Here is a 21,093-nt window from a genome sequence, read left to right as displayed (position 1 = left end):
GGTACATTAATAACAGGAGATAATAAAACCCATGTAAACAATTAAAAACCTAACAGGAAAGCCCAGGAAAATCTGATCAAGGTCTACGGGAACAGCTCAGTAAATGCAAGTAGTTGATAGCAAAAGAAACCATCCTAAGGAAAAAGATCCACGTCCCTTAATAATTTTTATTGAATGATACTTTAGCAAGCCTACAGCTAAAAGAATCATCATTTTTCTATTAGCCTCTGAAGAAGGACCTGCTATTACTTTTCTTCCTTGAAGTATATCCACAAACTCTGAAAGCTGACACACACATTCGCTTTCAATCCCCAGACCAAGAAAAGACCAATCAAATGCAAAAATCCTTGATGCCTAAGATATCTGGAGACCTGTGACTTAGGAAAATTAATGAAGAAGGTGTCAAATATCTTTTAAGAGTTTGAGTTGATCCATACTGTATAAATCGCACTGCCCTCTTCCCCTTGTGTGGGATTTTGCTTTGTAAAAGCCCACTGTGAACGTCCACCATAAAGAAAATGTAATCCTTACTGATGGTATACAAGGTGTTGGTACAACACACTTTACCCACAGAATTCAACAACATTTAAAAACTATTCTTGAAGAATCCCAGCAGAAGGATTTCTGGACTTTGTAACCCAAATGGTACTTCGTGTCCTGTCAGAAGTACTTTTTTGCTCAAGATCCAACAGCTCAAAGTCATCACAAACTGGGTCTAGAGGAAGAGATCCCAACTCCCCGCCCAAGCAGTCACTCACCTTCTGGGCCGGTGACTTCAGGCAAATGGGTAAATTTCTCATTGCAATAGTTGCCCTCGCAGCAGCAGAAAAACACTTGAGGGTTTTCTTCTGTGGCTACGCACTCCTGTCTGCATCAGGGAGGGACAGACGTGGCAATGAAGGGAAAAGAGAAAAGGTCAGCCAACTCCTGCCTCTTGTCTTCGACCTGCCCCGAACTGTCTTCTCCACGCGCCCTCTCCTGCTGCTGCGCTGCACAGACCGCCAGTCTCCACTTACAGAAAACAACTTGGCACTCAAATACCCCAGTGGATAGCAAAGATCCTTGAAAAGACCGTAAAGGAAACAAATGCTTCCATATGTACCAGAGGCATTAGATAGCGAGTAATAAATAAAAGCCGCCGCCGCTAACTGAATGAGAAGCAGAAAAACGAAGGAGAGATGCCTCCTTCCCTAAACAGTGTCTTTCCCACAGCCCATATGTCTGCTGTCAGGGGAGAGCAGTGTTTGATCGTGCAATTAAAGATTGTGCCGTAAAGCACGTATGACGTGGGCTGAGCTCAGACTGCTCTCACAGCCTTAAGCATCACTATATGCACTAGCAGGGCAGCAGACACCAGCAGCAACAACAGCCCTGCTGCAGGCAGGAGGAAGGCTGCAGGGTTTGGGTTTGGCTTTGTTTTTTTTTAAAGTTTAATTTTCAGGTGCCATCTCCTTCTCATTTAAAAAACTTATTCCTCCGCAAAAGCCTTTAAAGAAAATCAGGTTGCAGCTCTCATTTTTTTTGTATTTGCCTCTTATCCAGGCAGCGCTACAGCCTTCTCAGCACGGAGGTTTCCTTCCATGCTGTGCGTTAGGGGCTTCCACGGATGAGACCAACTCCACTTCCACACATCCTCCCTCTCCCACAGATCAATGCCAAAAGAGACATGCGGGGATTTTTGCAGTGCTCTGGCAGTCATTCCTTTCTCTTTCTTAAATGCCTGCTTCCCTTCCCTGCCACCGTTTGCTAGTTACACTCTTTTAGCTACTAGGGTTGCAGAGCTGCTCTCCACAGAGAACTGTATCAAACTATTTCCTGAAGCCCAGCTAAATTATATGCATAACTTCCTTCCTTCGACCACGCGGAGGAAGTAGCAAAACAATCATATGTGTTTGACATTATTACTCATTTATGAACCCGTGCCAAGCCTCCCTTCCTGCGGTATCACTGACATACTGCCACGAGAAGAACAAAAGGGCTCTCTTCAATTGTAACACAGGGTAGTTTTCAGTACTTTATTCATTTTGGGTTAAAAAAAACCCAAAAAGCAGCTATAGCCAAAACGTCTCTTGCAAGGTCTCAGCTGGGAAGCACTTGGTTTGTTTTTCAGGCTTGTATTTTTTTAAACTTCAAAGAAAAAAAGCAGCTATTTGACTTATTCAAATGAACAAAGATGTTTCAACAAGTTAAGCAATGTTTCCAGATGCTTTTTCGTGAAATCAGATAACAAGCCGTTTGGATTTAACAGTATCAGCATTGGAGTCTTCAATAGAAAACACATCCTTTGCTAAATCTGTTGGTTAAAAAATCAAGCTAATGAGTGAAAACAGCCTGCTCCACATCTGCAATTCATTATCCCTGTCTTTGAGTTGGTGTGCGCTCGGGGCAGCCATCCAGGTACATATGACATGTTATACTTAGCAAATATTACAAATGAGACAGTCGGAGAGAATGACACATTTTTCTATGGCAGCGAGGGCACGTTCGTGGTGGTTCACATGCTCTTCAAGGGACCGTGAACGCGACCTCTCTGGTGGGGCTGTGTAAATAAATGAAGAGCACACAAGTTGATTTTTAAACACTACCTTTTTCCTATAGCCTTAAATGTACATGTGCCACGTCCTTGTTTCCTTAAGACAACGAACAGTAAGGAGCCATCACCCTCAACATCCCAACCCTTGCGCTCCCGAATTTTTCACCTTCCAGCGACAAGGAGGCAGCGCTTGCCGCAGCCCAGCATGTGCTGCCTGCGCTAGGAGAAGAGCTGCAGCCTGGCAGAACAGGACCGTGCCCTGCATCCAGGGCAGATACAGGTACAGGTGCATCTCCTGAGGCTGCACCCAGGAGCTCAGCATCCCAAAGGTGCTGAAGCCAGAGATGGAAAGGGCATCAGCACAGCACCGTCAATCAAAAAATCATCTTTTTAGCCATTTTTGCCATCTTGGGATGCAACATTACCTGCGTGAAAGGCTGCCGAGCGCACTCAAGGGAAGGGAAAAAAAAGACGACTCCATTTAAACAGCATTTATTTAATTAAAGGTAACCTTTATTTCAAATGTTGCTTTCAACACTTGTACTGTTTGTTAATTCTCAGAAGATCTTTTAGCTTTGCCCTGGAACTGCATCTTTGAAGAATCAGGCTGCAGGATAATGGATGCTCAACCCCAGGGCTGCAAAAAGGCTGTGAGAAGCCCTGGAAACTTTTTACTATTGTAACAGAGCAACACATTATGACAAAGTTTAAGAACCACTACATCCGTGCACAGAGACACTCAGTGACAATACAAGTGTCACTGTATACGAGAGCAGGCACTGAAAGGAGAAATCTGTTTACAGTAAACACTTCTGCTTGGAAGTAGGAAACTAGAATGACCTTCTGTTCTCAGAAGGATCGGCATTAAGATGACTAATGGGCCAAGGAGGATTGATTTATCGGGAAGAATAAAAATTTAGCTATATATAGAGCTCAGCTATGCAACTCGCAAGGGAATAGGTGTGGTGGGAAAGTAACCCCAGAGCTAATAGTAGAAGGAAGATGAGGAACAACTCACCGTTGGGATAAGCTAAGACAACGGGCACAAAAGCAGGGAGAGTGTACGGCACCGAAGGGGGAAAACTCTCCAGCCATGGGACAAATCTAGTCCCAGCTTAAGCCCCACAGCTTAGGACCTGATGTCCTAAAACTTCCGGAATGAGAAGCTACAAAGATGCAGGGCTGGGAATTGCACAAAGGTGAGGTCCACCTGCACTGGTGTTGTATCAAGGGGAATCCTTGAATTTTATGTTCTGTTAATCCGTACTGGAAGGGGTGGGTTTGGGTTGGTTGGTTGGTCATTGGGGGTTTTTTAACAGAAACACTGAGCGAGTCCAGAGCTACTGAGCATTGTCCTTTTAAACTGTGAAACTTCCGAGGGTTATTTTCTTTACCTGTAATTCTTTTCCTCTTTGTAGAAATGCATCAAGGAAAATGAGAAAAGACTAGTTCATTTTCTCATCTATTTAATCAGGCTGGAGCCTTCACGGTACAAAACCTTACTCCTTTTCAGCTCACTACAGGCAGCGATACACAAACACGCGTACTGCTTTTGCTGCCCCACTCTTTCTCCTGGCCCGTCTCTTAACTCAGCCGAAGAACAGTGAAACTTTTTGCAACATCACAAATGCCAGAATATCTCAACCTCTAACCACCCCCAGATATCTGTGCTTTTCTAGAGAGCTCCTAATGATTCCAAGTTTTCCTTTGTATCGCCAAATGCTCTTGGAAGAACATATTGCTCTTCATTTGATGGTACAGGACACGTTTTTCAACGCATGCCAGAATTATCAAAGCTTTGCTAAGAAAAAAAACCAACACACAACAAAAAACCCTAAAAGTGCCTTTTGCAGCTTCTATTTAGAAAGTCAAGGCAGATAAGTGACAATTCTGAGAGCTGCATTAGCAACAGAAGTAATTACAGGGGATGAATGGGCCAATTGACTTGGACTTGATTTCTTTTCCTCCATGCAAAAATCATAAGTCTTTGCACTTAGAGGAACAATTAAACCTGTATTCAGGAAAAAACAGTTAGGTTATTACCTGTCATAACAGTTGAAGTCATCTAACCAGCAGCCTTTCTTCACCAGCTCGATGGAGCCCGAGTTGTTTCTCCAGGAGGCGTAGCAGTGGAGACGCTTGTCCTTCTCCCCCTCGCAGCGCTCCACGCCGCTCTGGTTGGTCTTCTCCAACTCCCAGTTGGCGTTGTAGTAAATGCATTCCCTCGTCTCAGCCTCCCCATGGCCTGGTCCTGAAGGAAATTTCAAACCCCAAGTACGTTCATGCAAAATCAGAAACAGATCCTGGAAGACACATCTCCACATGGCTTTGCTTTAGGTGATGCATACATTTGCCTCCCTGGAAACTAAGCAGCTCATCAATGTGAGCTTCAGCATGGTGCAGAGGGTTATTCTCCTTTGCTGGTGTGAGGTGGTGAACAGAGAGGTCAGGTTTGCCTGGGCTCACAACAGAGCTCAAGGTAAAGCCAAGAGCCCAGCTGAGAACCACCTCAGGTCTCCTCTGGCCACAGGACCCTAACAGAGGGATGTACAAGGTGACCCATATCCAGCATTTTCTAACCACAGAAACCGTATGTAGGAAAGACAACCTCCCAGGGTGCTACTTGCTGCTTGCTGTAACGCAATGGAGTTACCCTCCCTCTCCACCACTATTTTGGGAAGCATCACCTGAAAATAAATGGTTTCTTATGTGGGTAGGATGTAACTGAGAACAGATAATATTCGTCCTGCAGAGGAGGGCCAGACTAGCGCCTATTCCTCACTTAGACCCCAGTTCAGGCTTATTTCAGCAGGTGTCCATATGATAAATACTGTGATTTTAGCTGTGGTTGGCACAGCTCACGCTGCCTCTCCACCCAAGCAAGACCTTGAGCAAAAAGCAACTCTGTTCCCCAAACAACTCTGGCCATCCCAAACGGACGTTTGGCCACCACAGACAAAGGAGTCTCCGTAGCCTGTGGGTCTTGACCCCTTTACAGCCTTGTACCAACGGACCATGGAGTTGCTACTGCCCCAAGTGAAACAATTCCCCCACAGCCACCATGGCGCGGAACAGAAATATGATTACAGACACGTGCATTAAAAAATGGAGTCAAGGAAGGGAACACTGATATCTGCAGGTGACTTGTTTTGTCCTAAGCCCTAGAAATCTCCTCTTCATTTGAAAATATTCTGCTTTGTGGGATTTTGAAGATTAGTTTAAAATGAGAAGAATGAAACAAACACACGACATGTAAGCAGACATCTACAAAAGGTACCATGAAGCTTGTGACTGCATAAATCCTGAGAAGCCCTGCAGCCACCTCTCTTTGGGATTACCCAACCCAAGGCAAGGTCAGACCTGGCCATTATTTTGACGGATTGCAATCATGGAAAATGTAGGTATCCCAATAAAATGTGTTGACAACTGGGTAGAAAACATGAATGGGTCCCGCAGGATGGTGAAATGAAAGTGCTGTGCTCCCAGAATAGTCAGTCCTTTGCAAAGCACAGAACCAAGTTTCTGGCTGGAAAATTTTGCAGTGCTTTCATGACTATCTTCTCCAAAGGCCGTGTAACCTTTAATGTTGAGATTAAGGCAGTCAGGCCATGTCTGGAAGATCTAAATGCAACCCTGCCTGTGATTCTCACTCAACATGGCAAACCAGCCACTTCTGAAAGGTCTCTACAAGGTGATGCAATTCAGTCTTCACAAGACAATGGGCAGCAAGTGGCTTCCAGCCAGCAGCGAGAACACCCAGCCTGGGCACAGCCACCAGCTCCAGGCCCTGGATACCTCCTGTAGCTTCACCGTTTCCAGAGGTGAACACTCATCCACTACTCATGTATGTACCCTCACAAACCTGACTGGAGAAGGGGTGTTACTCCCAAGTGAAGATCCAACCTGCCAAGATTAAACATCTCGTACCAAGTGAGTGGGATGCTGGGGGAAGCCTGACCTGCCTTTCCACAGCCCACAGCTCCTCCAGTTGCCAAGACTCCAGCCTGTTACCTCGTGGCAGGATTCACCTCCAATTTTGCAGTCCATGAACAGCCCTTTAGAGATGGCGCTTGAGCTAGAGATTGCATTCATGCTGTTGAATGTAGCCTGATCTGCTGTAGGGAACCAACCTTCTGCTGCCAATGGTCGTCAAGCAAGGAGCGCAGATGACCTGGCACGGTGCAGAAGCAGAACTGCAAGAAGGTTAAAGGAGAAACCATAGTTTCTGCACAAACTAGGGATGATGTGTCCAACCTGCTCCTGATACCAACACCTGGACTCAGCAACAGGTAATTTTCACGGCATGGAGCAAGCTCATCAGACTAGTAAGATCTCTTTCCAAGTTGAAGAGATGTTCAATCCTTCAGTAACGCTTTTTTTTTTGGAAGAAGGTTTAATCTGCATTGTGGGAGAGACTGCAAGGGAGGAGGGTATGAGAAAGTCATAAAGCTGACTTCTGAAACTGGAAATTATATTCAAAGCACACACGAACAAGAGCTCGATTTCAATAGCACCTGCAGATTTTATCGGCACTTGCAAAGCTCTGAGTTTTCCGCTGACAAGTTGCTTACTATAATAAAAACAACCCACCAATATCCCTCAACACAGAATAGTGTCAATATTGACACTCCTCGTTAAAGCCTTGATATTTGTTCGCTTGATACTTACACCACACTATGTTGGGGTAGATAAAGCATTTTTGCTAAATACTGGTTAAATCAGCATTGTCTTCTGTGCAGGGACGACGATATCTTTTTATTTATAACGGAATATCTAAATAACTTCAGTGTAATGGCTTCCAGCTGACACCTGATAGCTAAGACTCACTATCACCTTCTGGTCCAGTCCTTGAAATACATTTTGTAATATCATTTCCATCATCCCAAACCGAATCCCTGGATGGAAAATTCCTCCCCCTCCCCAACCCCATCTCCCAGAAATCAGGAAGGTTTAATGAACCATTTGCCTGGGAAACAGCCCCAAAATCTAATCCTGGCTCAGCCACCTCCGTCTGTAACCTCGAGCAATTTTGTGTAGCCTCTGTTTTCTCCACCCGCAACGAGGGCCAATGTAATGCACAAAGCTGTGGTGAGATTTGATGTTTCCACTGTGCTTTGAAAAGGGAATGTTAAAAAGATGTGAAGCAAGAGCTATATCGGCTCTGGGACCAGCAAACCGAGCCTGCTAAATCCTGTGTTGAGCCCAAGCTCCCTTCCCCCAAGACAGTTGTCTTTTCTGGAACAAGTTTCAGCTGAAGACTAAGATCTGCTTGCAAACACGCAAACCCAACTCGGCAAACAGCAACCGCGCCAGGAAAAAGGCCTTTCGCAGTTTTTTCCCCCGCTGTCAAAGTTTAGATGAATTGAAAAAAGCATGTATAAAGTTTTGGATGACAAAATAAATACATGTTTCCTTAAAACAGCTCCTAAGGATGTGTGCATTAAGGAGACACTTTTAAAACCTGCGTGTTTGCTACCTGCCTTCAGATCTTTTTTAAAAGCCATTTGGTAAGGACCCTCATCCTGCTGGGTGCTCAGGACTGCAAGAAACCCTTTTGTTTGTGCCCAAGACGGACTCAGCAGGAAGGGGCATGGCTCCAGGACTGGGTGTTAATTTACCTGCTGCTTTAGCTCATCAAGAAACACTCACACCTTGCTCTGTAATGGATCATGCAGAGACGAAAGTTTGCAGCTAACTGCTTTATCCGCACTCACTGTGTTAAAAACCTCAGCTGAATGGAGGAAGGGGGAATTGAGACAGGGTTTTGACCCTTTGAGGGAGAACGGTGGGGTGGTTGTGACTAAGAGAAGGGAATCTGAGCTCTGCTCCTGCATCTCCAGGGCCCCACGTAATTCTTCCTGCCTCCTCTTTCCCCCTTGGGCAATGGCTATGGAAGTGCCTGCTCCCCCAAGGCCACCGGAGGTCTGTAAGAAACACTGAGCTGGACACTTCTGCAGAGTAACACAGGTGGAAGAGGTACAGATCACCCATGTCCTGCTCCTCATTTCAAGTTGCAAGAAAAATTGAAGGGTATCGCCCCTCTGGATGCAGGAGGTGCTTTTCTCCTTCCACTGGACATAGCTGATGCATTAGCGCAACAAGGGTTGGGCTGGACTTGAGTGAGCTTCCCTCAACCCACAGCAGCACAACCTGGACTAAGGGAGGTTTTGAACCAAACCTGAGCAGTTGACGAAGTGACAGGATTAATTTTGGCAACAAAAAGCTTTTCCTAAAACAAAAGCCTTTGGGTGCAGCCACAAACCACAGTTTGAGATGGACTAAAGGGGCTGTGTCCCCCCAGTCCTGCCCTTCCCTCCCCATGATGCTCTTGTCATCTCCCTCATGCCAGCACTGGCGTGTGGTATGAAAGCTTTTGACCTCCTTCACTTGGTGGCATTGCCTGGTGAGGACACCCACGCTCAGCTTTTGGCGGAAAGTCAACAGGACTTGGGAGTAATGAGACATAAGACATTTGCTAAACGAGTGTTGGAAGACTGATATCGGAACTTGGTTTAATTCATTGGGCCCCCGTTCCCCTCCCACCTAACCCGCCTCTGCCAGCCACAAAGCAAAAGTTGGAAAAAAAGGTGTTTCCTACCAGCAGGAACTCCCAGGTACAGGAAAGAGGTACAAATGCAGGTGGGATCTGCTGGCCCCTGCCACACGTATGCATTTTGCAGGGGAGATGTTTCAACCACGTCTGCAGGAACCAGCACAGGCAGAACCGCCTCGCTGCATAGGCAGCGCTTTGCAAAAAATGCTGAGCAAGCAAACTGGGAGCACGCATGTCGGGCAGGAGCATGGCATCTCCAGCAGCGCAGCCTGCTATCAGCCCCAGTCCTCTCCATGGAAAAGAGCCTCATGTCAGCAGCCAGGCAAAAACAAAAAACATTTTAATACCACGATCCACAAATATTTAAGGAATAAAGTCTGAAGTCCTGTTTGAAATCAAAGTCTAAGGAAGAATCAGGCTTTCCAGGAGCAGATGGGTTTCTGGCATCCCACTGCATCCACCCAGCACTTTGGGGATGACAGGGAGTGGCTTCTCCCAACGCCTTCCTTAAACAAAAGCCACACACGAATACCTTTACACAAAACACCACCAAGCCCAAGTAACTCCCAACACATCATGAAGGCAGAGGGAGGCTACCCACCACCACCCATTTTTGGGGTGGAAGTCAACTTTTGACCTCAGTCCTGAGAAGCTATCATTACGCTGATTCGTTTGGGTCAATTTTCTGCTCCAGATGACTGAAGCATCACCAGGATTTTGCCGAGCAAGACCCCCAGCACCTATCTGAGGCATATAATGATGGGAAGAGCAGTTGAAACACTGTGTGACGCGGGAAGACCTCTCTCCTCTACTTGGGAGTTGCAAGGCACAGAGGGGGCTCATTAAAAAGGGTCCTCTTGAACTGAAGGACTTCAGCCTGCTGAGGCGTGGGACCTTGCTGCTGATCTGAGACTAAACTCTGCTCTCCTAATTTGGAGCTGCCGACAGATCACCGAGGCTGTGTCATTATCCAACAGCTGCTAAATTATAGCCAAGATCCAGTGTAGCAACTCCAGGTCTAGGTGTTAGCTGTTGCTGGGCTCCTAACTCATAATTAGATACACAGGGAATATCTTCCCCAAGGCTGAAGGCTGCTATAAATCTCAGCTCTTTATCTCTGCCTGTCCCCTTTTTAAAACCTAAAATGAAAGTATATACAAAAAGATGGGATGTGTCAAAATAGTCTGCATAAACACTGAGTGATTTACCAGACAGTCTGTTTGCCTAACTGTCAAAACCACCGGGCTTTACACATGAAACTGTGTATGCAACTGAAGTTATTTGCAAACACTTAGTTATGTCCCTATATAGCTATTTGTACATGTAATTTTATAATATAAAATGACAGAGATTGTACACTGAATTGGGGTAATTGCCCTCTAATTTGGAGGGTAATTGCATGTAGCAATTAAGCAACTGCGGATGCATTCTTGCATGTGTGATTATGGAAGTCGGGCCCTTTGTTTGAGGTTTGGGTTTGTTTTCAAGAGCTATCCCTCAAACCACGGTATGGCTGAGCAGAGCTGGGGAACGGGAGGCTGCTGGGCGCTCACCTTGCAGCGCACCATGTGCTGGGGTGAGCCACTTCAGCAGCAGCTCGCGCCTGCCCCTTCCCCTTGCTCAGCGCCTGCAGGGACGCTAAACCAGCCGCCTCCAAACCCAGGGCTGAATTTTGACCCAACCTTCAGTGGGGGAACCACAATCTAAGCATGAGTAGAGCACACTGGGAGGCACTGGTGGGGCGGGAAAGGCAGGGAAGGGCTGCTGCCCCCCAGCTCTCCCTCTCCCAGACACCTGCCCAGAAGTTACGCACAGGATTGCAAATACAAGAAGTTCAAATAGTTATTGCCAGCATTTTGGATCCCAAAATCAAGCCAGAAGAAGGCTTGCAATTGAGAAAGTTTGGAAAATGTTGCTCTAGAGAGACCACCCAGTCGCATCTCTGCAGAGCCGATAATGAATCCGCAATTAGTAAATGTTGCTCCAGCACTTATTCCCCAAGCGGAGTGATTTCATTCCTGCTGTACTTAAATAAAACGGTCTAAATATGTTTTTAGGCAAAGCATCAAACTAGCGATGACATCTGTGGTTAAGTACGTAACTGTACATGAGGATTCGAAGACTCGTTGCTTGTATCCCTGTTCTTTCACAAAAGCCTTGAAACGGCGGAGCTCCACGTAACAGAAACGGGCCCCATGTAACAGAAATGACCCCCTTTCTCAAGCCAAAACTTCATCCCACTTTTGGGGACCCCCAATGGCCAGCATACGCCCAGGCACAGAGCCTTCCAGTCGGCTGGATGCAGGGATGGGCAGTGCCCTGGCTTATTAAAAAACCTGGTGAAGCATCGACTATTTCAAAACGTTTTGGTTCTTAAGCCAGATCAGGTAAAACCGGGCACATGCAGCACCGAGAACAGCAATGGTGTAATGCCAAGGGAGGATATTACTTTGAATTTTGTTTTCTGTCAATACATTTGGCATATCCCACGATAAAAGAGCTCTAAGTTTTCTAGTCAATCAATGGCTGTTAATCTATTATCTCAGCATATATTGCCATGGTAACCTGCAATGATGCCATTGACAACCAGTCTCAAAAGGACAGGAGGCTTTAAGTCATTTTCTTTTAAAATTAAAAAAGGAACTTTAATATTAAGAAATACATCCTCCCTGCTCACCAGGGATGACAACTCAGGGCTTCTATATTCACACCATGACTCACGCTTCACAGCGTCCACGGACATCTGTGTAGCAATCCCCCCCTCCCCCCCCATATATCTCTTTTTTAACTTGCACTTAACTCAGTAAAAGATAACAAGGAAATTATTCAAAAGAATTAGAGCTTTATTGCAATCTTCCCCCAAACTGCTAGTAAAACCTGTTTTGTAAAATATAGGGAGCATGTTTTAAGAGTCATTACTGCCAGCTCAGGGAAAGGATGCAATAAAGGTTTAATTCTTTTGAATAATTTCACTGGTATTTTAAGTGGAATAGGGTGGATAGAAGAAGGCTCTGGAGAAGGACGTGTGGCATCCCAGCTCCTTACAAATCCATAAAACCAGACAGATTCCTGTTTAGGGAAGACGGAGCTGAGTGAGATGACAGCGTTATTCGATTTAGTGAATTACTGAGTGTACACACACACACACACACACACACACAGAGCTGATGAGATTAATCTCCTGGCCCAAAGGGGAGGATCACTCAGGAAAAGGTTTAGTAAATCATTCCTCTGGCCAGGCAGAGCGATCCAAGGAGGTTTGGCCAGGTCACCGGCTGGACTGGTGCGCGGCAGGAGAGAACCGTTGCCAGCAGTTAATCAATTTTTGGAAGCAGTGCATTTTTGACTTGAACTCAGCTGGTCATTTCTATATTTTATTTAAAGAAGAGATCATTTTAGTTATCCATTAGAAAAATCCTATTTTGTAGCATTTCAGTTAAGGACAAAGCCAAAATGTAATTAGATTTCTCCCTTCGCATCACTAACTGTATCTGTCTCCCCCAAAAAAGGCTTTAGTTCTTTAATAAAACCATCAGGGAGATCAATCAAAAGCATTTAAAGCCGTGGTGCTTCTGCAGTTCATGTTTAAATGCACTTTGGGTCACAAACGAGGCAATTTGGACAGCAGAGCTCAAACTGGATTAGTAATAACACACAAAAAAGGCCCAATTTCTTTTTGTAATTTTTTTTTTTCCTTTACAGATACACAAACCTCCGCTACACCCAAGAGGATAAAACCAAAATCAAGTCAGCCTTGATTAACAGAAAGCTACGCACCCAAAAAGGGCACGGCCACCGACCGCCTGCTGCACGCGGGGCGGAGGAGAACGCGCGAAGCCGCAGACCGCCCGGCCACGCTTCCCGAGGGGCTGCTGCGCTCTGTCCATGCGTGACTGTCCCCACGCGTGCCACCTCGTGCAGGACCTCTGCCACAAGCGTAGCAGGAGAACGCCGACTGCTCCTCCATCCACCCTGCTCATCTGGAGACGCCGCCTGGCTTCCTTTCCATCACTACACCAGGAAAATGCCTTGCTCCGTACAGGACTTCCACTGAGGAGAGGCTGTGCTTTCCCCCCAGGCCACGAGTTTTCAAACAAGCATATAGTTACTGAGATTTATTTATTTTTTTTTTCTTAAATATGAGGTGTGCATTTATAAAAGCATTAAGCAGACCATTTATTTGGCTTGTAACAGCAATGAGTACTCTCTGGCATGAAAAATGGACCCTTGTGGGCTAAGCACTGTGCAAATAAGCTACCGAGAAGGTTGTCTCACCCCCCAAACTTCGCAGCCTCGGTGAAGGAAAATACTAAGAGTTTAATTACAAGATTAAGATATTTCCAACTACACTCCTAAAAACCAAACAGAGGGCAGATTTTGACCAGATGCCACAAATCACTAAGTAAAATATGCAGCAAATTCTGAAATGACATTTAAAACACAATCATTTGTTCTCTCCTGTTCTCTTCGGGAACCAGCATGAGGTCTCCAAAGAGCATGGGAGGAGGAAGTGAAATCGCGTATGTTCGTAAATATTTCCCTCCCCTACACAGTGACGTTTTGAAAAGCTTTCAAAGCAAGCCTACAAAAAATAATTTCCTTCCAGGCAAAGGGATGAGGATAGGGGAGCATCCCTCTGTGGAGCGCAGAGGTTTAAGGAATAGCAATAACCACGTGACAATACCTTTCCCAGCTCTCTCACCTGTGCCTGCTCCATCCCTGCATCCTCATCCTCCCATGCTGCTGCCAGAAATGCCTTTCATAGCTCCTGATTTCTAAGGTCTTCTCCAGGGAGAGACCGATGTGTCTAACACACCACGGCGCACCTGGCAAGCCACAGAGAGCTTCGGTACCCAAACACCAGCACCTCAATTCATAATCCACACATGGTCCTCTAAGATTTATCAGCAGGGCCATTTCAAATATGCTTTAAAATGTGCTGAGTCTACTAAGATTGGGCCCCAAGTGGTTTTCTATTGATTCTGCTTGACATTTCCAAATACCACAATTCCAAATTTAATTCACTGGTAATTGGAAAAACTGTAATGCATGTAAATGGACATGAAGATGTTGGAAGTCCAAAAGGTCAAGCATCAGGAAAGCATGTCCCCAAGAACTAAATGATGTTTGTTTGTCTTCTTGTCACCCTCTTCCACTTGAATAATCAAAGCTCGGAGTTGGGCAGTTTTCTCGGCAGGATGGAGGAAGAAAGGAAACAAAACAGCACACTCACTCTGAACTGTGGGACAGGGCTCAAAACTCTGTCACTGACCAAATTTCACAGACCATTGAGATGACTCACTTCAGCAGCAGATTACATGAGCAAGCGGGAAACTCAGGGAAGAATTAATCTGATAAATCTTTTCAGTAGAAGAAGATTCTCTCGATTTAGAAATCAGATATCTAAGATTACCTCTCTGCTACTCCGTGGCCTTACAGGCACTGAGCTTCTCCTTGCCAGCCAGTTGAAGGGGAGGCACTGGCCAAGAGAAAAACTTACCAGACGTAAAAGTTCAAACCTCAGTTGCGGTGTGATGATGGATGTTTGTTGGCTGATCCCAACTGGGGTCTTTACTTTATTCACCTGAGAAAACCAAACTTCTGCTTCAGAGGAACCAAGGGCTTTAGCAAGAAGAAACACTGCATGCAGGGGATGCGTGTCCAGGCCTTTACATAGAGCCCTGAGTTGCAGCAAAGCCCACGGCTCCCTGTCGCATGCTGGAGGGTTCAATATTTTGATGGGTAATTAAGTCCTTTTGGGCAAAGGCCATTCTCATTAAACACAATATCACAAAACTCCCATATTTCCCTATGTTCCGGAGAATAAAACGCGCAAATTTTAGCTGCCAGTCCAGCCTGCATTCCCCAGCACGTGCGCTATCGCCGATGCTCTGATGCCCTGGTGCATTATAGCTCTAAGAGTAAGAATAGAATCAAAATACAGCGCACAAACAAGCACTAGCACAGTCTATAGCCAGTGTTACACTGGTGAGGGACCAGTATGTGTTACCACATCCCAGGCAGAGATTCCTCAGTTCAGCCCATGGCAGTAGATACGAAAATACTTGACAACTCCTTGAAGCAAGCGACATCTTTTACATTACATCCAAGATCTTCAGACCTTTCAAGTTTTGCAAAAGAAGAAACCACTGACTTTTCAAGGCCTCTTTCCCAGAATACATTGGTACTTCAAGAGTTAACAAGCTTCACTTAAAGCACAAGAAGGCGGCTGAACCTAGCCTGAAAGAGAAGGGAGGCAGGAAGAAAAGCAACTCTCTAGCCCTTGCAACCACACACTAGCCTTAAGCCCTCCAAAAGGAAGTGAAGACATTCCTAAAATTCTTTAGAGGATGAGAAGCAAGTTGCCAGCCGAATCAGAAGTCCATTTCTCCCGTCTTTACGCTCTTAATGGCAAATCCCACATGAGCAATTTTCAAAGCCTCTTTTACAATGGATTTTTCTCCCAAGTGGCTACAGCACATCTAGGACTTGTCTTGTGTTTACAGAAATGTACCTTTCTCCTTCGGGTCTATTGAAAAAAGCTACCGTCAAATGACTTGAGGAAGGAATGTAGCACAATCCAATACCATCATGCAATTTCCAGTGATTGTTTCTGTTACAATAATGAAAGGCATGGAAGAAACGGCTGGATAACTACAGTGCTCCTCTAAAGACAAGTTGTAAAAGAGATGCTGAAGAGGTATTATGTAAAGGGAGGGGAGCGGAATAAAGTCACCTATTAGCTTTCATCTTGATTACACGTGCTCACCAACGAAATAAAAATGTTTCTCAGCAGTTTGTCCCAGAGAGTTGAAACTCCGCCTGTTACACAGGTGGAAAGCAATAAAATAACTGTGTGCAGGTCTTCTCCTTCCCGGTGTTTTCTAGTTTTCTCAAGCCACAAGGAAGACTAAAACTCTTTGGACCACAGTGAGCACGTGGCATGGAAGGAGAAGCACTTACACGGCATCCATGTCTGAGCTTTCTGGATATCATGAGCTCAGCAGCTCCCGCCCAGCAACTGGGTACATCCCCTTCCAGTTCAACTTTCTATTTAGGTGCCCATTCTCATGGTGACCTGGCTCCAATATTAAGCAAAATGAGAGAAAGTACTGTACTCTGAGACAATTTCTTAACCTCAGACAGGTGGGAATCTCCACAAGCCCCATCTCTGATGCCAATCCCACGTATTCAGATGCTGATGTACGAGAATGAGGAGATGGAGGTACCCTTGTCTGGGCACTTTCAGGGACACCACAAGTATTTAGAGGGATTTACAACTGGAAATGCAATGAGAAGCCAAGAGAAGAGAAGGCTCTGGGGAGACCTTATCGCAGCCTTTCAATGTATAAAGGAGGCTTACAAGAAACATGGAGAGAGGCTTTTTTGCCAAGGCCTGTAGCAATAGGACAAGGAGCAATGGTTTTAAACTGAAAGAAGGTAGATTTAGATTGGACATAAGGAAGAATTGTTTTTATGATAAGGGTGATGAGACACTGGAACAGGTTTCCCAGAGAAGCTGCAGATGCCACATCACTGCAAATGGTCAAGGTCAAGCAGGATGGGGCTTTGAGCAACCTGGTCTAGTAGAAGGTGTCCCTGCCCGTGGCAGGGGGGGTTGACTAGATGATCTTTAAAGGTCCCTGCCAACCCAAACTGTTCTGTGATTCTATAATGGAGACAGTCGGATCTCTGAAAGAAAAACAACAGTATATAGTCGTCAGCCTCTGTTACACAACTGTTGTGGTGACAAGAGGATGTTTGATCCCTGGTGACTGTCATCATGTTGAGTGTTACCAGCTGTGACCCAGAGCACACAGCACTGCTCTGCTGCCAGTCACCATCCTGATTCCAGTCACCCCTGACTTGCCACGCCTTCATTTCCCTGTAGGTAAAAAGGCATCGACATATCAACAGGCATCGACATCTGAGGCACTATATAAGATCTAGCTGAATTTCTAAGCAATAATTCTATATAAATCCTCCCTCTACTAACCTGAACACTCAGTGGAGAGACCTTTCCTGGTATCAGAGAGTAGGTCAGGCCTTGACCTTGAGAGAGGAAACAATTTGAAAACTTGAAGATACTCTACATTTCTTTCTCTTCCTTCTCCTCCAGATTTCAGTAAGAGGGCAATCAAGGATCATTTCATCCTCGTTTAAACCACCTTGCAAAAAATCTTTCAAACACCCCCTCCATAACCTGCACCATGATCATTTTAGGCTGCAGCCAAACCCTTTCCCTTCCTCCTCAAAAGCTTCATCAGCAAGATGCAACAATCACTTGTTTACCTTCATGTGCATGAGTTGTAAGATGAGAGAGGTGCCTGCAGGAACGTACACACAGAGGTTTGGCAGCTACACAGAGATGAGCAATCTGCAACCCTGAACACATCTTCTCACCGCCTCCCCCTGCTCAGGTATAACCAGGGACACAGGCGTGCAAACTACTCCCACCTCTCTAATAAAAAGGTGCAGTATGAGACATTACCGTACACTCCTGCTAATCAGCAGGAACAGAAATGGAAGACACATCACCCATAAATTCAATTTTTCTCTAAATAAAATAATAAAAAATTCCAAGGCAATGTGAAAAGTTTCACTGAGACAGCAGCTGGTTGAGCAATAAAACCACTAAGCTATCCCCTAGGTTTGAACACACGGGTCTCAGGGCCCTTCAGCCAATTTTCCTGAACTTTGGTAAGGTGTTGCAGCTATCCGAAAAGAGCAAACAAAGCTTTCGATAACTTTTCAGAAAGCACAGGACTGTCCATCTGCTTCCCCACCGACAAGCAGGTGAATGCACCTGCCCCAGGCAGGGCTGCAAAACATGGCCAGGAAACTCTCCACCTTTTACATCTTTCTTTTTAAGGTCGGAGCAAAGATAAGACTATAGGAGGGTTTTAGCCCACCAGTACATGTACACATTTCCCTTGGGTATCACGTCACAGTTCAGGCTTTTAAATATAAATATTCTAGTCCAGGATTAATTTTCTTTAATAACCCCAGCAAAACAACCTATCATTCTAGCTATCCTGGGACTTCTGGTGAGCACTAAGAGACGAACTCTTCTTAATGTTGAATTAAGACCGGAATTATTGCGGATCGGTCTCAAAGACGGCCCCTACTTCGTAAGGGTGAGACAACTGATGAAGGGCGAGACAGCTGATAAGCTACAATCACAGCTGGTGAGATTCCAGTTCAAAACAAACCTGGAGAAGGCAGTTTGTCACACAAAGGGCAGGCGATTTGGGGAACCCCTTCTCAGAAGATGCCCCATCCTGTTTTACGAACAACCACATGCACTTGCTTGTTCTGCCATTCCTCCCCAGGTGCCTTTTGGCTTTAGATGGGGACAGGCCACTGGCCTGGGGGGGCTTTTGTTCTGGCCCAGTCTGGCCGTTGCCCACTTCCTATATTGTCCACTTTCCTTCAAACTGAAAAACATCATTTAAAGATACTTCAAATTTTGCAAGACCCAAGCAGCTACTGGTGAACCAAACGCAATATGTTACTGGCTGCCACTTCGCTCTTGATTTCCCTTTGACTACCCAGACAGTCTGCATTTCTTTTCATGTTGGGATTCGAGGAACCCAATCCCTTCAAACAACTGCCCCGAGCCCAGTTGGAGCCAGCAGCTGCTGGGAGAAGGACAGAGCGCCTCCGCGAGCTCCTCCCTGCCAGAGCCCATCCCTGCTCCCCTTCACATCAACCCTTGCAACTGCTTCCCAACGGGCAGAGATTTTGCAAGGGATTTTCATCTGTTCAGTGGTATTTTCCATCTTAACAACTATTTAATGTTTTATGTAGCAAGGATGCCCCTGCCATTTAAAGAGGGAAGCATGCAGTAGTAATTATTCATTAACAACACATCATAAGTGACCTTTATACTGATGCAGAGGAAGCTGCCGTGCCTGCCCGGCTGTATTCTGGAAGATGTGGGCCAAGAGTTTCAATGGGAGTAAAGATTTTCATGCAGGGTAGCCAGCGTATGCTCTCTGGAAAAGGTGCCCATTCTTGAGGGGACGAAAAATATTTATAATGTCTCAAATTAAGTATCCACAAGCCACTACACAGTTTTGAAAAATCTAAGCAGAGAGAAGTCACCATAGTGCTCAGTCCAAGCTGGCATCTCACAACCACCTTTGATCTCGGCACAGCAATGAATTAATGTATTGTCCTCCTTGCCATGAAAGGTGCGTTTCTAGCATGGGATAACTAATGGGGTTCAGCTATTTCACAACAAAATCTGAACGATACTGATGTTTCTACTGAAAAGCAGTTCTATGGATTGAATCAAAAGCAAGGGCAGAACTACAAGCCTTGCAGCGAGAGCTGGAGTCCCTCGTTTACAGCAGGCTTTTCTAGTGGGATAGGGACTACATGTTAGTTATGCTGATACAAGCCACACGTCCCTAGCGTAGTAAAAATGCAACTCCTGCCCCTGCGCCACTGCTCTTTTCAGAAGGAGATAATTAAGCTCTTTTATTCTTGGAGGAGGGCTATTCCCATCTTACGTTGCCATCCCAGGCGCACATGGATTCACATAGGAAGCAGAGCACCACACACACGAGTGAGAAGCAGAGCCAAGACACACACTCACCCAAGGTCCAGGCACCAGCATCGTTTGTGAATTAAAAATAACATGCAACACTTTATGCACAATTACATTTTCAAAAGCGAAAAGTGCTAGGAGATTTTTTTGAAGACAGCCAGTAACGTTTTGCAAGGATCGCTGACTCAAGCCCTCAATCTGGCTGTTTAGCTGATGACTGGAAAACAGCCCTGGCTATGTTTATTCTTTAGACAAAGTCCAGCTAAAAATGCATCCAGGCTTAAATAATCTGTGTAACAATGACCTCGAAACCCCAAATACAACATTGCATTGCATGCAGGTTTCCCAACAGGATAAAGTATTGTCAGGGCTCATACCCAGCTATCCCCTTTTGACACACAGTCTACCAATGTTTTCATCTTTATAACCACCATTACTGCTCTTGGAAGTAATACATGGTTTCATTTCCATTTGCATTTCAATATGGCCCCAAGGGCTTAACATGCATCTGGTCCTCACTGCGCTAGCCTCTTCCCAAAGAGGATATTGCCTAAAGAAGGTGAGACAAAGGATGTACTGCATCGTGAGCAACCTCATGCATCGGCTTTCGGCTGGAACCATGAGCGGGCCCTCCTGCATCCTAGCCTGGTGAAGAATCCCGGTTTACTTTGCAGCTCTCCATGCCAGCATCACTTTACAAACAGCAGCAGATGTTGTTAGAATCACAGAATCACAGAACGGTTTGGGTCGGAAGGGACCTTTAGAGGCCACCTAGTCCAACCCCCTGCAGCGAGCAGGGACATCTTCAACTAGACCAGGTTGCTCAGAGCCCCGTCCAGCCTGACCTTGAATGTTTCCAGGGATGGGGCATCTGCCACCTCTCTGGGCAGCCTGGGCCAGGGTTTCACCACCCTCGTTGTAAAAAATTTCTTCCTTATATCCAGCCTAATTCTACCCTCCTTTAGTTTAAAACCATCACCCCTTGTCCTGTCACTATAGGCCTTGCTAAAAAAGTTACCCCCATCCTTCCTATAGTCACCCAGTTATCACAGGTGGGGGGAGCTGGAGGAGGAGGCACAGCTCCAAGCCCAAGGTTATACATCAGGTCAGGAATGAGCTACTAGGAATACTTGACTCATCGATGTCAGAAGATCCCAAACTTCCCGTGTTACCTAAACAACAAAAGCTTAATGTAAGACACTATAACAGGTCTGATGAGCACAGCTTGGGAACTATAGATCTCACATGCAGGCTTGTGGCTTTATATCCACCACCTCACTCCCTCCTGCCCTGCACAGTCCAGCCCAGCAGTGGTTTTGCTCCCATCATGAACGCTACCTTCAGTGGCAAAGAAAGACTTCCTCTATTTTTAAGACATTCATACGTTTATACAGTATTATTATTTAGGATTTGTGAGCTCTTCCGGGTAGCAAAATACTGGTTTTATTCTGC

General features: G+C 45.6%; 1 protein-coding gene across 1 annotated transcript in view; it reads right to left on the bottom strand.

Annotated features, from left to right (window-relative positions):
- The window catches only part of ACVR2B (activin A receptor type 2B), a 97,618-nt gene that overhangs the window by 13,738 nt on the left and 62,787 nt on the right, over positions 1-21,093 (bottom strand). The window contains exons 2-3 of the mRNA XM_064445097.1: positions 4,577-4,784; positions 759-868 (exon numbers count right to left, since the gene is read on the bottom strand). Of these exons, the coding sequence (XP_064301167.1) occupies positions 759-868; positions 4,577-4,784 (318 nt within the window). The remainder of the gene's footprint in view (positions 1-758; positions 869-4,576; positions 4,785-21,093) is intronic.

This window comes from Phalacrocorax carbo, chromosome 2 (genome assembly GCF_963921805.1).
Source record: "Phalacrocorax carbo chromosome 2, bPhaCar2.1, whole genome shotgun sequence".
NCBI lineage: Eukaryota > Metazoa > Chordata > Aves > Suliformes > Phalacrocoracidae > Phalacrocorax > Phalacrocorax carbo.
This window is presented reverse-complemented; position numbering and strand designations above follow the sequence as displayed.